Here is a 15,624-nt window from a genome sequence, read left to right as displayed (position 1 = left end):
AAAACCTCTATCCTCATGTTCCTCCCAGATGTCCTGGCCAGTGAGTTTATAAAAGGAATGCAAAGTAGTAGGGGACGCCTAGTGGGACCTCAGGAGAGCACCGGGACCCTCACCCAGAATGGTCTGCCCAAGGGTGGGGGAAGCAGAAATCAGCTCCTGAGTCTGGGATCCTCAGGGTTCAGCCCCTGAGCTCAGCACCACCTCTGCCCACCTGGGTCTCAGGACCAGGGTCCAGACATGGCCCAGCTGGACCACAGGGAGCTGAAGAGCCACGGCCCATAGGATGGGTGGTCCTTGCTAGGTCCCAGAGCAGCCCATCCCTCGGGGACCCATGCTGCCCGCTGGTCTGAGGGAAAGTGCAGCACCCTTTGGGGTGGGCCCCAGACTGCAGTGGGTGCGGAAGACAGAAGGGCATGAACCAGGCCATTTAAAGCTATGTCTTCCTCCCTGCCCCTGCCCACCTTGGTCTCTGTGACCCTGTATTTCCTCCCACTGTTATCTCAGGGGTCCTCCCCAGGATTTGAACCTTTTTTCTAGTGGGGGACTGAGTCAGCCAAGGTCCTCAGACAGGGGGCAGTGAGGGGAACAGGCAGGGAAGTGGGAAAGACTGCAGCTCCACGCAAGCTCTGGGCTCTCCCCTCTGCACAGGTGGAACACAGCCAGCAGGGGTCCTGGGTGGGGCTGGGGGCTGGCAGTTCCCCTGGGGTCTGGGCCAGAAGAGTGGGGCTGCTCACACCTGTACCCCCCGGCCCTGCAGCTGGAGTACTCGGGCCCGCAGGGCGCTGATCCCGCTGAGGAGGTCCTCCCGGTGTTCCACCGATGAGATGCCCAGGCTCACCAGGTCCCTGGAAAGAAGGCTGGTCAGATCTAGCTGGCTCATCCCCACCGTCTTCTCTCCCTTCCACTCCACCCCCCAGGGAACAACCCAGAATGAGGACAAGCTGGGCCTCCCATGCAGGCAGGGGCAGGGCTCCCCGGCTCCTCAGACTCACTGGGCAGTCATGGCGGCCACAGCCTCCAGGCTCCCATAGCCCGCAGCAGTGAAGCTGTCTTTGTAGCGGCCCAGGTCCAGGGCCTCCAGCCACGCGCCCACGGAGCCAAAGGAGGGGAAGCTGGAGAAGGCACGGTCCGCCAGGGGCGTGGGAGGCCTGGGGCAGGGGGTGGAGGAGCTGTGGTCAGTTGACAGTAGGGATCTGGGGCTCAGACTCAGTCGCTCTCCTGAGGAGTGACCATCTGAGAAAGGACAGGTGATGTCATCTGAGGACAGGCTGTCTGAGAAGATGACTGAGTCCCAGGGCAGGCCTGGCTCACACAGGGTTCCAGGTGTTCTCAGAGCCAGGCGGGGGTTCACGGCGCTAGGGCAGGTGGAGACGCTGTATAGGAGCGAGCTAAAGGCACCGGGAGGGTCTGGAATGGTCTAGGGTAGGGTATACGCAGGCAAGTTGGGGAGGTGACTTGTATTATCCGAACTACAGATTTGTTAGGACTATCACCACACTTACTTACGTGGTCACTGTACCCGGGATACGTGGGGCAAAACCCAGGACAAGCAGAAATGACTGAGATGAAAGGCTGTAAGTGCCTAAGGCATCTACCTGGGGCACCTACGTGGGGTGGGAGGGCATGCGTGGGCAGGCGAGAGTTCGGCTGTGTCGGCACAGTTGGGAAGGCACCTGGGACAGGTGAGGTGATGCCGTACCTGGCACAGGTGGTGTCAGCACACTTCGGGGGCTCTGGGTCCTGCATCATCTTGCTCAGGAGGCCGTGGATCTGGGAGAACCTGGGCCGCTCACCCGGGTCCTTCTGCCAGCAGGCAAGCATCAGTTGGTGCAGCGGGGAGGGGCAGTTCCTGGGCGGTGGCAGCCGGAAGCCATCCTCCACGGCCTTGATCACCTAGGCCGTGGCGGCAGTGGGGGAGTGGTGGGCAGACAGGAGGTTTTAGGGCCCCCAGTACACACACTTACCCCATCCCCAGGAAGACTCAAATGCTGGCCAGGCAGGGACTGGAAACAGACAGTAAAGAAGGGCCTGGGGCTAGGAGGACAAGGGTTCATGGGCAGAGGTCAGGGAGCTGGGGCCTGAGGTCAGAGGGCAGCAGGATCGGAAGGCCAGGCGCTGGAGCCACCGCAGCCACTCACATCTTGGCCAGACATGTCCCAGTAGGGCCGCTCTCCAAAGGCCATCACCTCCCACATGACGACACCGAAGCTCCACACATCGCTGGCGGAGCTGAAGTGGCCAAACTGGAGCGTCTCGGGGGCAGCCCACAGCGCTGGGCTCCGGCCACTCTGCGGGCAGGCGGGCCGGCCGCTCAGGGGCAGGAGGGGCTGGAGTCACAGCCAGCGTTCCCCACCCGCAGAGTGCCTCGGGGTCCCGCCCCACCTGCCTGCCTGCAGCTGCTCATCTAAGGGAGAACCCACAAGGGGGCCGCAGGCGAGGCCCGTGCTGGCGTGGACAGCTGGAGGGAGGGATGGGAGTGGGGGAGAACGGGGACGCGGGGAAGGGCTCCCTCACCATGGTGGTGTAGACCGCCTCTGCTCGGTCCCGGGGGCCCCGGCCGAAGCCAGAGATCTTGCAGACGAGCTCGCTGCTGACCAGCACCCGGCGTGCCGCCAGGCCCCGGTGGACGTAGCCCATTTCCGACAGGTACTTCATGGCCGACGCCAGGCCGGGCAGCAGCCCCATCAGCTGCGTGGCCACCAGCTGGCCCTCATGCCGCTGGGAGGGAGGAGGAGATGGAGGCCGGCTGCACCCTCGCTTCCCTGGTGCTGTGTGACCCCAGGGAAGTCACTGGCCTTCTCTGGGCTTCAGTTGGCTGCATCACCTGCCAGGTCAGCCTGGCCAGAGGGCATCTCTACAGAGGATGAGGCCAACCCCAAGTCCCACCAAAGGGAAAAGTGAGGGACCAAGAGAACCTCAGTCATCGGTACCCCCTGGGGCCCAGGCCACTCACCCTGAGGAAGCCATCCAGGGCCCCTTGGCCCATGTATTCGGTGACAATCATCAAGGTGCTTCCTGTGCTCAGGGAGGGGGACATATATGCTCAGGTGTCTGCTGCCCTCTGTGAGCACACGTGCCCCCAACTCCTCGCCCCGCGCCAAGGTGGCCAGGACCAAGGCCCAGCTCCCTGAGTCTCACCCCTCTCCTGCCTGCCCTCTTCTGCTGAACAGCAGGAGAGGTGGCGTCTGAGGGTGCAAAGGCCAGGGTGAGGATGTGCAGCAAGTTAGCTGCGGAAATCACCAGGGATGCACTCCCAGAGTGTCACCACATAGCCAGAGGCCACGCAGGGTCAGAGGCCACCTGAGTCAGTGATAGAGAGCTGAGCTCCTCTCCCCACGCTGGGCCGCGTCGGGCGCCCTCCCAAGACTGAGCAGAGGGCCTGGGGGCGTGGCGCACCCCACTTCCCACACCACGGACTCCTCCCTCTCCCACCCACCCACACTGGTGGAGCACCAGCCTTACCTCGGGTGACCACGCCCTCCAGTCGCACCACGTGGCTGTGGTCGAACTGGCCCAGGGTGAGGGCCTCGGCCAGGAAGCTGAGCCTCTGCGAGTCGGAGCAGCCCTCCCTCAGCGTGTGCACGGCCACAGGGAGCTTCTGGCGGCCCGGGAGCTGCAGGCAGCCGCAGCACAGCTCCCCAAACCGCCCTGGGGGAGAACAGCACCTCAGACACTCACCGGCGGCCGCGGCCTCGGCCAGCCCGGGCAGGGTGAGCAGCTTCTGGCTCACGGGCCCTTTCTGGCCTGGGACTCGGGGCTCCTGAGTTCAAATCCTGGTGAACTGAGTACTGACCGTCTGCTCTGCCCCTCCTCTGGCCTCAGTTTTCTCCTCTGTGAAATGCGGAGTCCTCCCTGCCTCCCGTGGTGGGAAATTTCAAAGCCTCAAAGGAAGGACTATGCGCGTGCCAGCACATCAAAGGCGTGCTGGGAGACCATGGCATCTACTCCACCACGCTGCCCCTTTCCAGCCTCTGCCCAGTGAGTCTGCCGACAGTGCTAGGGTAGAGTGCTGGGCTCCTGGTCAAAGTGCTGCCTTCTCAGCGCAGGGGCAGAGAGCTTGCAGCCACAAAGAAAGGAAGCCAGGGCACTGATGGTGAGAGAGCACTCACCCGCTAGGAGCCAGGCCCTGGGCTAAGCACTGGGACGCTCCCACAGCATCTCTGAGGCAGATATCATGCCCATTTAACATACAAGAAGCTGAGGCTCAGAGCAGAAGACGGACGAGCCCCTGGTCAGTGGCAGAGCCAGGGCTAGAACTCAGGTATGCCTGGACCCCAAGCTTGCAAACACCCCTCCCCATTGGGCCTTGAAAGCCTGGGACCAAACTTCTGCCAGTGGCAGTCTGCAGAGCCAGCTCTGAAAGAGCCTGAAGGGAGAGAGCTCTGACCTTGGGGGCAGGCAAAGGGTAGGAAGGCAGGCTCACAGATTCCTCTGCCACTTCCCTCCCTGGACCCTGGTGGGCAGAGGCCCAGCTTGATGTGGAGGCGGGGGCTTCCTGGACAGCATGGGGACTGGGTGAAGGCCAGGCCTGCAGAGATGGTGGCGGGACTTGGGGTGGAGGCAGGCTAACAGGATAGCGGTGGGGTGGGATGTAGGAGGGGCTTCCAGGGAGGGCTAGCAGCGGGTAGAGGAAGGGCGCTCCCACAGACAAGGATTCCCTGGGTGCCCAGTTTGCCTGTTCCAAGGCTCTTCTCCAGCGTGACGCTTTTCGCATCCAGCTCCTTGGCAAACAGATGCACGGCCTGCAGCGTGTCCCCACAGCTCTGGGGATCTACGAACGTGCGGCGAGTTGGGACTTTGACTGGCAATGAAGAGAAAGAGACGGGAGTGAGGAAAAGGGCCTCCGTGCTTGGAGCAGTGGGGTGGGGGAGGGGAGGTATCCAAGGGCTGAGCACCATAGAATTGATGCTTTTAAACTGTGGTGTTGGAGAAGACTCTTGAGAGTCCCTTGGACTGCAAGGAGATCCAACCAGTCCATCCTAAAGGAGATCAGTCCTGAATATTGATTGGAAGGACTGATGCTGAAGCTGAAACTCCAATAAATACTTTGGCCACCTGATAGAAAAAACTGACTCATTAAAAGACCCTGATGCTGGGAAAGATTGAAGGCGGGAGAAGTGGACGACAGAGGATGAAATGGTTGGATGGCATCACCAACTCAATGGATATGAGTTTGAGTAAACTCCAGGAGTTGGTGATAGACAGGAAAGCCTGGTGTGCTGCAGTCCATGGGGTTGCAAAGAGTCAGACACAAGTGAGCAACTGAACTGAACTGAACTGAAGCAAGGGGAGTCAGGAAGAGGACTGAGGAAGTAAGGTGAGGTGGTGCCTGCCCCACCCCGGGCCAGGCCCAGACAACTCACAGTGGAAATACAGCTCCTCCTCATCATGGGCGTCCCGACCTCCTTTGCCATAGCTGCAGGGCCTGGGGTAGGGGGTGAGAGTGGGGGTGTCCACAGTCATCCTTTGAGCCAGGCTGTCCCAGCCCTTCCCATCTTACCAGCACCCAGGGTGGCACCTCTTTGTCCCTCCAAAAGGACAAGGTCTGTGCCCCAGGGGAGGGACCTTCTTGTCCTGTGGGTCTGGAAGCTTCTTCCCCCAGCACACATGTAACCCCAGCCTCCGACCTAACCACTCACCCCCTCTGCATTCCTAGTTATTTTCACTTTGAGATGCCGTGAATTCTTGCAACTCCAGAGACACCCAAATCCGTGCCCTGACTTCAAGTCCAAGCTGCCTCCCTGCCTACAGCTGAACACAACAGGCAGGCCTTGGGCCCAGGGGCAACTTCCGGTCTAGTCAAGAAAACAGACCTTGAGAAGGAACCACAAGCCCACTCACAGGTCCGAGCAAAGGAGAAGGGCGGTGCGCTATGGGAACATGGAGCTGAGACAGGGTTGAGACCATCAAGGATGGCTTCCTGAGAGAGGCCACCATGGGCCAAAGGACTGCATCACGATCAACAAAGTCATGGGCTGGCACCCGGGGGCCCCGAGGCAGGCTCTTGCAGGCCCACATAAAGACTTTGGTTTTATTCTGGGGGTGGGGAAGAGGAGAGCCCCAGGGGGAGGCAGCTTTGAGCAGGGGAGTGCCACGGTTCAATTTGCACTTTAGAAAGACCATCCCAGTTGCTGCTGTTGTCCCTGCAGGAGATGGCTCAGGCTACGGGGTGACCAGGGATGGAGAAAAGTAAGAGTGACATTGAGGTGACAGGGCCACGGGGCTTGGGGAAGGCTGGAGGTCAGAAAGGGAGAGGGCAAAGGTCGGAACCGCTGTAGTGTTCCAGCTTGCCCAGTGAAGTGAGGCAGGTACCATTCACCAAGGCGGAGCGATGACAAGTCCCCGTTTAGAAATTTGAGTTTGCAGCACCTCTGGGATAAGCAGGGCTGATCAGTGAGCAGGGAGTTAGCTACGTGTGGCGGGGGCGGAGGGTGTAGTTTAGAAGAAGGGTCTGCTCCGGAGATACAAGTTCTAGAGCTGGGGGCCTTGTCCAGGGAGAGGAGGGAGCCTGAGAAGTGGGATGGGGATGGGGAACAAGTCTGAGGACCCCCCCCCCCCCATCTAGAGATAGGGAAGAGGAGAGGAGGGCTTCCCTGGTGGCTCATATGGTGAAGAATCTGTCTGCAATGCAGGAGACCCAAGTTCAATCCCTGGGTTGGGAAGATCCCCTGGAGAAGGGAATGGTTACCCACTGCAGTATTCTTGCCTGGAGAATCCCATGGACAGAGGAGCCTGGTGGGCTACAGTCCATGAGGTCGCAAAGAGTCGGACTGAGCAACTAACAATATAACAGAGAAGGAAGCCACTGAGGATACCGTGAAAGACCCACCAGAGAAACTGCAGGGAAGTAGAAGGGAAATTGGGGGCAGAAGGTGGTGGGGGCGGAGATGTCACAGGAAGCAAGGAAGGAAACAGGATCAGAAGAGCAAGGTCACATGAAGACTCAAGGGGGAGAGCTGAGGGAGACTCGAGAGAGATGGCCACATGTCGATGCCAGTGGAAGCGATCACGCAGGATGGAGTGGTCATGACCGCAGTCCCCCGCGTGGGCTCTGGAATCTGATGGCACGGACCAACTCCCTAGGTCCTTCCCTCGCTGTCTGTGGATTAGGTGGCTGGTTTTCTCTTTAATATGATTAGGATCAAGACAGCCCTGCCTGATCACACTGGCGCCAAGAGCTTACAAAGCACTCAACAAATGTTAGCCAGCATATAGGGAAGAAGTAGATGGGATCAATAGTAAGGGTTCCTGAAAAGGCAGGAAGGGGTAGGTTTCAGTCACAGATAGAAGGACTGATCCCGGCCGGGAGGATGGCACTTCCTCTAGAGAAACGGAGGGAGAGGATGGATGCAGAGACAGGCAGGTGTGCCTGACTCAGGGGTGCAGGCGAAGAGCAGGTGCAGCGGACACAGCTGAGAGACTGAGCTTCGAGGACCGGCAGTTTGCAGGGCACAAGCAGAACTGGGCTGATGGCCTGGTCCACGTCAGGAGATGGGAGAGGGCAGCTGAGGCGGAACGGGAGAGGGGGTCTGTGGAAATGAAGTCAAAGACCCCAGAGGCCAAGGACTGGGGCAGGTTGTCCAATGGCTAGTGAGGTCATCCAGCGTGGGAACAGGACGTCCATGAACATCCGGGAGAGCTGAGGAGGGATGCAGGGGGCAAGGCCGAGTCGGTGGAGGAGCAACAGAGAAAGTGAGACGCTTCCACCTGAGGATGACACCCCCTAGTGAGAACTGGGGTGAGCCAGGATCGGCTGGGAGAGCAAGTGGAGGTGAGGGGCCCACTGTACAGAGCGGGGGGCTGCAGAGACGGGGAGCAGAGGAGGTGGGCGAGGGAAGCGGGGGCATGCGTGCTGGAGACGCGTGTCCCTGCCCGTCAGTGCTGGACCTGGCAGATTCCCATGCTGGTGCCATTTGATTCTGAGTAGGTTTTGAAATCCACGCATGGCCTGCCCCCTGCTCTAGTGAGCGGTCTCTGAGGTGCTCCTGGGCAGCTGCTCCTGTCTTGCAGCCCCTGCCCAAAGATGCCCTTCTTGCTCACCTCTCCCCCATCCTCTCCTGCCTCCCGGAGGCCCTGAGCTCACAGCCAGCACAAGCTGCTCCCAGCTCCTGTCCATTCCCGCTTTTCCAACGCGTCTCATCTGTGGACCTTTAAGCTCCATGATCAAGGAGATTTTACTCTTATCCTGCTTTCCTGACTCACCTGGCTGGAGCAGAGCTGGCTCCCAGATCCTCTCCTCCTCAGTCACTTTCAGCGCCTCACTTAAGGCCAAGCAAATAACCCCATCTGAGCCAGATGAAAGCTCGCCGCCCCTCCGGCCCGCAGGCAGTTCCAGGATGCTGACGTGTGCCTCCCGGACCAGCTCATTCCTTTCCTCTGCTCCCCCTACTCCAGCCTGTCACATGCAGCCTTCCCAGCCCCTCCAGTCTGCCAGCCTGGAACCCACCTGCGGTGCCTCTGCCAAAGGGACTCTATCTTTGCTGAGCCAGACCCAAGCTCCCTATCTTCCCCCCTCCACCCATCCCCTTTCTCTGCCCACTCTCCTGCAAGCTCCCTTCCTCTGGGGCTTGGGGGTTTCTGGCACATGAGCTCCCCTCCCTTCTCTCCCTGCCCCCCCCCCCCACACACACGCACACGCAGTTTCTGCCTTTCTTCTCTCTGCCTGTGTTAAAGGGCCTCCAGATCCCTTGGGGGCAGGGGCTGGGGGCCACTAGCGCCTCGGGAGGCTCCCAATTACACCGGAGCAGCTGGAGCTTCATTCCCTCCGTAGCGATGCCTTCTGACATTTAATGAGTGAAGGAGCTAAATCCCCTTCATCCCACAGCAGCTGAGCAGGAGCAGGGCGTGGGGGGAGGGGCCAGGACAGCACCAGTCAGGCCTGTCTCTACACAGCGGTATGCTCGCCTGTGCAAATCCGCACATGTGCAAATGTGGAAACAGATACAGGTACCTGAAGGCAGGGACACAGCCTGCCAGGGGACAGCCAGGCTGGAACCAGTCACCTACCTCCTCCAAATGGCCAGCACGCTCATCACAGAGCCCAGGACGAGGAGGGCTGAGATGGTTACCACGGTGACAACGACCGCGGGGCTCTGGTCCTTGGACCCGGAGGTGGCTGGGAGGAAAACCACGAGGTTGAGAGAGGTAGAGGACCAGGCTCCCGGGTAAGCCCCAGGACAGACTCCTGTCCTCACCCCACAGCAGGATGTCCACAGCACCTCCACCCTCGGCCTGGCCTCCCAGCAGCCGGGGACCAAGGCTGCCCCCACCAACCGCAATGGCACCTGAAGCTTCGTCCTTTCCCAGGGCAGGGTCACTTCTACTGCAGCCCAGCTCTGAGAGAGAGGAGCAGGCATCCAGACAGGCAGGCTCGGGCCTTCCTTTTTGCCTTATAGATGCACAAGGAAGGTGGCTCTGCAGGGGCATGGCCTTTTCTCTGAGCTCCCCAACCCCAAACCGGAACTGTCACCGACAATTTTTGCTGATGTTCAGTTGCTAAGTCACGTCAGACTCTTTACAGCAATGGCTGTAGCGTGCCCAGGCTCCCCTGTCCTCCACTGTCTCCTGGGGTTTGCATGTCCATTGAGTCACTGATACTATCTAACCATCTCATCCTCTCTAACAGTAAGAATGATGAGTTAACATTTAATGCACACTTATGTGCCATAACTAAACAATCCTGTTTCATCACCACAAGAAGCCAGGGAAGTGAACTGTCTCCATTCTGCAGCTGAGGAAACTGACATCAAGAAAAGTTATGTAATTTGCCCAAGGTCACAAAGCCAATAAACAGTGACCTTAAGATTCAAACCTGATTCCTAAAGCCTGTGCTTTGAACTATTTCCCCAGCAGAGGGGCCAAGAGGATCCCGGGCCCTCAGCCCCATCCACCCATCCATCCATCCAACATGTGCACCAGGCTGGCAGTGGTCCTGGGGAGTTGGCAATGAATGAGCCAGAATCCTTGCCCTGGAGGGATGTACTGACCAGCAGGGGAGACAGAAATGAAAAGTCAATTAAAAAAAAAGAAACAGAGACAGGGGCAGAGCTGAGCAGAGGCACAATCATTTCTTCCTAAAGCCAGTGGGGAAGGTTTTGCAGAAGAGGCATCATCTGTACTGGACCTGGAAGATGGACAGGGTTGTTGATGATGCTTAGATGCACTTGCTGGGTCTGGAAAACAACAGGCCATCCCATGTGGCTGGAAAGCAGGCTGCATGGAGGTAGAGATGCAAGATATGAAGAGATAAAGCTGGAAGGCAGGAGGATGAAGGGAACTGGGGGAGGTGACAGACCCAGAAGGGCGCTGAATGCTAGGTCAGGAGGATGAGCTTTATCTTGAGGGTAACAGGGAGCCCAGAGCAGTGGACAGAGTTCCTTCCCACAAGGAGAGGAATGAGGGAATCTGCTAGGTCAGGAGTGGGGAAAGAGAGGGGGTGCTTGGAAGAGATAAAGGTTTGGGATAACTATCGGGGATGGGAAAGATGCTACGCAGCCCTGATGGATAAACTGGGATTAGAAAAAGACACTTTAGCAGGCAGCCTTGGCAAGGGACGATGGAGGAGAGCCAGTCCTGGGGACAGTGGGGTGGGTGCAAAATAATGTTCGGGGAATGGGGGCCAGCAGGGCTGGAGAGTGCTTCAACCAGGAGAGTTTGCGGAGGCTGGGGAGCGATGATCATGGGGACAGGAGGGGCTGGGAGCCTGACAGGTGTAGTCAGATCTCAAGAGCTGCTATTAGGATGTCACACAGCAAGTGAGGAAGAGTGACAGCAGAGAAAGGGAGGGTCAGAGGCCAACAAGGTCAGGGTCAAAAGAATAGATTCCAGAGCCCCCATTTCCAGAGAAGGGGAATAGGGCCCTGGGCCTGGCTGGTGGCAGAAGATGGAACTGTCGCCAAGGACTGTTTGAAATGAGCTGTCCTGCTGGACATGGAAATGGAGGATGCAGAGACAATCGATGTGGCCGGCGGCCTCTGAGACAGTCCTGCAGGATTCTCCGCTTCCTGGGGTTCCTTCCCCATGAGCATGGGCTGAACACAGTCATTTGCTTCTAACGAACAGAATACAGCACAAGTGATGGGATGTCACCACCATGATTCAGTTACAAGAGATCGGCTTCTCTCTCGGGCGCCCTCTTGCTCCCTCTCTCTCTCACAGTCTCTGGAAGAATGTGGTTGCTGGGTTATGAGCAGCCCTTGGAGAAGCCTAGGAATCTTGTGCCTGCCTCCAGCAAGCAGCCAGCAAGAGTCCAACTAGGGAAGCACACACTCCTCCCCTCCCCTCCTCTCTACTCCGCCGCAGTTGAGCCTGGAGATGACTGCAGCCCCAGAGGACACCTGGGCTGCAGTGAGGGCTAAGCCGCACGCACATTCCTGACCCACAGAAATCACGAGGTAATGAATGAATATTGGTTTTGGCTGTTGAGTTGAGGGTAATTGGCTACACAGCAGTGGTTAGCTAGTACAGTGGTGCAGCATGGCCCTCCTCGTGATCTTGACTTGGGGTCACAGCTCACTGGAAAAAGTGCTCTGCGATTGGGGAACCACTCTCTGTAGCCAGGGCCACAACAGAGGAGGCCAGGGGCTGAGCGGCACGTCTACCGACTGTGTGCACTCAGTAGCTCATCTGTATCTGACCCTTTGCGGCCCCATGAACCGTAGCCCACCAACCTCCTCTGTCCAAGGGATTTCCCAGGCAAGAATACTGGAGTGGGCTGCCATTTCCTTCTCCAGGGGATCTTCCAGACCCAGGGATCCCCCTACTGAGAAGCACCATATTAACAGAGGTCATCAGTCCTCTTCAGCTACCGGCCCCCAGCAGCCACCCTCCACCACATCCACTCCAGCCCAACCCAGGAGCCTTTGTTCTGCTGCCTCTCACTCTCCAAGATGCCTTCCCTGCCCACCTCCCCACGGAGAACTCCAGTGTTCCCGAGCCTTCAAGACCCAGCTCTAATCTCCTCTCACCAGCACCTGGCTGGGGTCTAGCAGAGACAGGCATTCGAGCAAGAAGTGCTGTCTCCTTCCCAGAAGGCAAACTCCCTCAACACTTTATCTCCACCTCCCTCTGGGCTCAGAACTCTTTCTATCTTGGATTCGACTCATGTAGCAGGTTAGAAAGAATTATTATCTTGACAGCTGGTGCCAGGATGCCTCTTAGGGCAAACTGCCTTTTGTCCAGGAAAAATACTTCCATGAGCTGCTCGGGGTAGATAGGGGTGAGGCCCTGAGGGCTGGGTTAGCGGCAGGAGACCAAAAGAAAGCAGTAAATGCTCTGTGCACATCCGGAAGGGGCCTGGGGGCCTGGGGGAGCGGGGAGGAGGAGCCAGGGCAGGGAGGCCAGGGCAGGAGGGGCAGTACCACACCATGGCTGAGAGCTGGAACTGTTTTAGGATCAGGAATATCTGATGTTCAGTTCTTGTTTTGCTTTGTTTTGACAACAACTGTATTGAGAAATTATTCTCACACCATACAATTTGCCCATTGAAAGTGTAGAGTTCTCCTGGTGTTGTGTTGGTCTGTTTGCTTTTGGCCACACCACGCAGCTTGTGGGGTCTTAGTTCTCTGACCAGGGATTGAACCCAGCAGTGAAAGCTCGGAGTCTTAACCGCTTCTGGTGTTTTCGCTTGGTTTATTGCTGCAGGTGACACTCCCTTGGTGTGCCCCAACCCTCAGCGAAGGCTGGATGCTGGGATGATGGACGTCAGGACCTGGAAGTCCAGAGGGTAAGCTGGGCCGACCTCTCGATTTCACACGCTAAGGTGTAATGGGAAGAGGGATAGTGCCCACGTTTGAGTCTGTGTCATGACAGAGAGAAAGCAGCAGGATGGGAACAAGAATTTAGTGGTCAAGGACAAGAAGTGACCAGGAGAAGAAAAGTCCTCCCAAGAAAAGAGAGGAATCTTGGAGAGGGCAGAGGATATTTCCTCGAGACATGGGAGGGAGATACCAGCTGAGACCTGGGTTCTAGCTGTTCATGGATCCCTTCCCTGTGAGTTCTTCCAGGACAGGTACCCAATCTGAGCCACTAGTTACTGGATTCCAGTCTCATTCGTTAGTTAGGTTGTAACCGAACTGTTCTGCAGGTTCCCTTAATTGCACAGATAACCCCTTAATTTGCCTCCATGCTCCAGCCCCAGGCTGGGTTTTCTCTCCTCTTGCACGTCTCACTTACCCTCTCCTGGGGTCAGCACTTCAATGCTGGGGTTGAAGCTCTGGGTCTCCCAGGAGGGCCCTGGGGAAGCTGCCCGGATCTGAAAGACGTAGCGGGTAGCCGGTTTCAGGTTGGTGACAGTGACCGCAGGCGACCCTGTCTTCACCGTCGAGTAAGTCTGCTCACTCTGACCCTGGGGAGGGACAGAGACACATGAGGCCCGGACCCAGGGCTGGCCCCATGCTCCTGGGAGAATGTGGAGGGAAGGGGTGGGGAGGTGGCAGAGGTACTCTGGGAGGAGGAGCCTGGGCTGCTGGAGTTAACTCCACTCATCTGGGAGGAATCTCACAGCTTGCTTCTGGAAGATCCCCAGCCCCTTTCTCCACCACAAGTTTCCACCTATACTCGGTGGTACCTTAACTGAGAACAGCCCCACCTCTGAGTAACAGAAACTTTAGAGAAGATGCTGGCCTTATCGGGGATGCTAGGATGAACGGCAGTTTAGAGGAGGAACTACACCTGACCCCTCCAAGGAAAGAAGAAGGAAATGAGCCCTGACACCTGCCCGGCCCTTGTTGGCTTTTTCTTTCCCCTTGTCCTTGGACTTTCACAATGTCCTGCAAGGTGTGGATTCACAGATAAGGAATTCGGATCAGAGGGGCTGAGAGGCTCACCCACAGCCCCCCACCAAGGGCCCATTCACTGCCCACTGCTGGGCTAGACCCTATAGGAGCTGACTTCCTACAGTCCTCACACCAGCCTTCCTATCTCCTCGTACAGGTGATGCTCCCAGCAGGGAAGGGGCTGGGTGACACCTTCCCAATTCCTTCTGTGCACTACGTCATCCTGCCCCCAACACATCTGATCATGGTGCGTGCTGGACATGCTGCCATCATTCCATCTCTGCGCACACCCCCTGATTAGAGCCTCTGCCACGCTCACAGCCCCCAAAGGTGCTGCTGCTGCTGCTGCTGCTAAGTCATGTCAGTCATGTCCGACTCTGTGCGACCCCACAGACGGAAGCCCACCAGATTCCCCCATCCCTGGGATTCTCCAGGCAAGAACACTGGAGTGGGTTGCCATTTCCTTCTCCAACGCATGAAAGTGAAGAGTGAAAGGGAAGTTGCTCAGTCATGTCCAACTCTTCACGACCTCATGGACTGCAGCCTTCCAGGCTCCTCCGTCCATGGAACTTTCCAGGCAAGAGTACTTCTCCCCTATGTCTGTGCCCCCACTTCTACAGGCCCAGTATTCAGGAATCAGGGCAGACTCTGACCCAAGGTGGGCCAATCAGAATCCCACTTCTGGGCATTTGAACATACCATGGAAAGACAGTGAGGCCCTGGCTGCAGAATTTATAAGCAGACGAGGGGAGGGGAGGGGGAAAAGGGGCTGCCAGCCTGGGCGGCTGCAAGGTGCTAGAAACAACCCTCCCTGCAGAGGAGGTGGGGTTGGTATGGAGAGAACTCAGAGATGAGGGGCTGGTGACTCCTCCCACGCTTCTGGTCACCAGGCTCCCTGAGACTCTCCTGAAGGCTTTCAAACACAGCCCCTTTTGTACTGGCTCCTCTTGTCAAGGGTTTTTGTTCCCAGCAAATTCACACTCCCCATGGGCCAGGGAGCATCCACCCAGCTCAGCACTGGGACTGTATCTATGCTCTGATCCCCGAGTGTCAGTTCAGTGAGCCCTTTCTAAGCAACTGCTGCCTGCCTGGCTCCTTCCCAGGGACCTTCACTAGGGTCTCCTTGACATCAGGGACCCCCAGAACCCTGTCCCAGCTGCTTTTCTCACTCATGCCCCCCTCCCTTGGCCATCCCCTCAGGTCCTTTGGCTTCAGCTACCATCTCTGGGTTGAAAGCCCCCAACTTCCTCTCTCTCTCTCTCAGCTCACAGCTCTCCAGACTTCTCTTTTCAAAATCTATTATCTGATTCAGCAAAGAACTCCCTGGGGTCACTGAGGAGGGGGTGAAGTCCTAACACAGGTAGTGCTAAGTTGAAAGCAGAGTTTTGCTTTAACGAGTACAACTGTCACCGAAGTGAGAACAGTTTACCTGTAGATTACCTATCAAATTCAAAGACCTTCAACTTATGCAGAAAGAGATAGTGGATCTGGACCTAACTCCACTTGTTAAACCACCCTTGAGCTGCAACCATAGACTGACCACAGATACAAGAAGTCAGCCAAAATCAAGAAAACGTATCCTAGGAGAACCAACTGGCCCTACAGAGTTTACAATAAGGAGCATTGTATACTTTCTATTATTATTTGTAAACGATTGGTTACAGAGTCTCCATATCAGTAAAATTAAAATGCGAGTGCATACATTCATTGCTGTGAGAGCTGACTGTTAAACATTTATCTGCTGCTGCTAAGTCGCTTCAGTCGTGTCCAACTCTGTGCGACCCCAGAGACGGCAGCCCACCAGATTCCCCCATCCCTGGGATTCTCCAGGCAAGAACACTGCAGTGGG

General features: G+C 57.4%; 1 protein-coding gene across 1 annotated transcript in view; it reads right to left on the bottom strand.

Moving 5' to 3' along the window:
- Window positions 1-730: 730 nt before the first annotated feature.
- Window positions 731-15,624, bottom strand: part of EPHA10 (EPH receptor A10) — a 40,868-nt gene continuing 25,974 nt past the window's right edge. Inside the window, exons 7-17 of the mRNA XM_052637768.1 lie at window positions 13,174-13,345; window positions 9,007-9,115; window positions 5,364-5,425; window positions 4,676-4,801; window positions 3,463-3,648; window positions 2,954-3,015; window positions 2,515-2,718; window positions 2,139-2,288; window positions 1,700-1,893; window positions 993-1,148; window positions 731-845 (exon numbers count right to left, since the gene is read on the bottom strand). Of these exons, the coding sequence (XP_052493728.1) occupies window positions 731-845; window positions 993-1,148; window positions 1,700-1,893; window positions 2,139-2,288; window positions 2,515-2,718; window positions 2,954-3,015; window positions 3,463-3,648; window positions 4,676-4,801; window positions 5,364-5,425; window positions 9,007-9,115; window positions 13,174-13,345 (1,536 nt within the window). The remainder of the gene's footprint in view (window positions 846-992; window positions 1,149-1,699; window positions 1,894-2,138; window positions 2,289-2,514; window positions 2,719-2,953; window positions 3,016-3,462; window positions 3,649-4,675; window positions 4,802-5,363; window positions 5,426-9,006; window positions 9,116-13,173; window positions 13,346-15,624) is intronic.

The sequence above is a fragment of the Budorcas taxicolor genome, chromosome 3, assembly GCF_023091745.1.
Source record: "Budorcas taxicolor isolate Tak-1 chromosome 3, Takin1.1, whole genome shotgun sequence".
In the NCBI taxonomy this organism is placed as follows: Eukaryota; Metazoa; Chordata; class Mammalia; order Artiodactyla; family Bovidae; genus Budorcas; species Budorcas taxicolor.
This window is presented reverse-complemented; position numbering and strand designations above follow the sequence as displayed.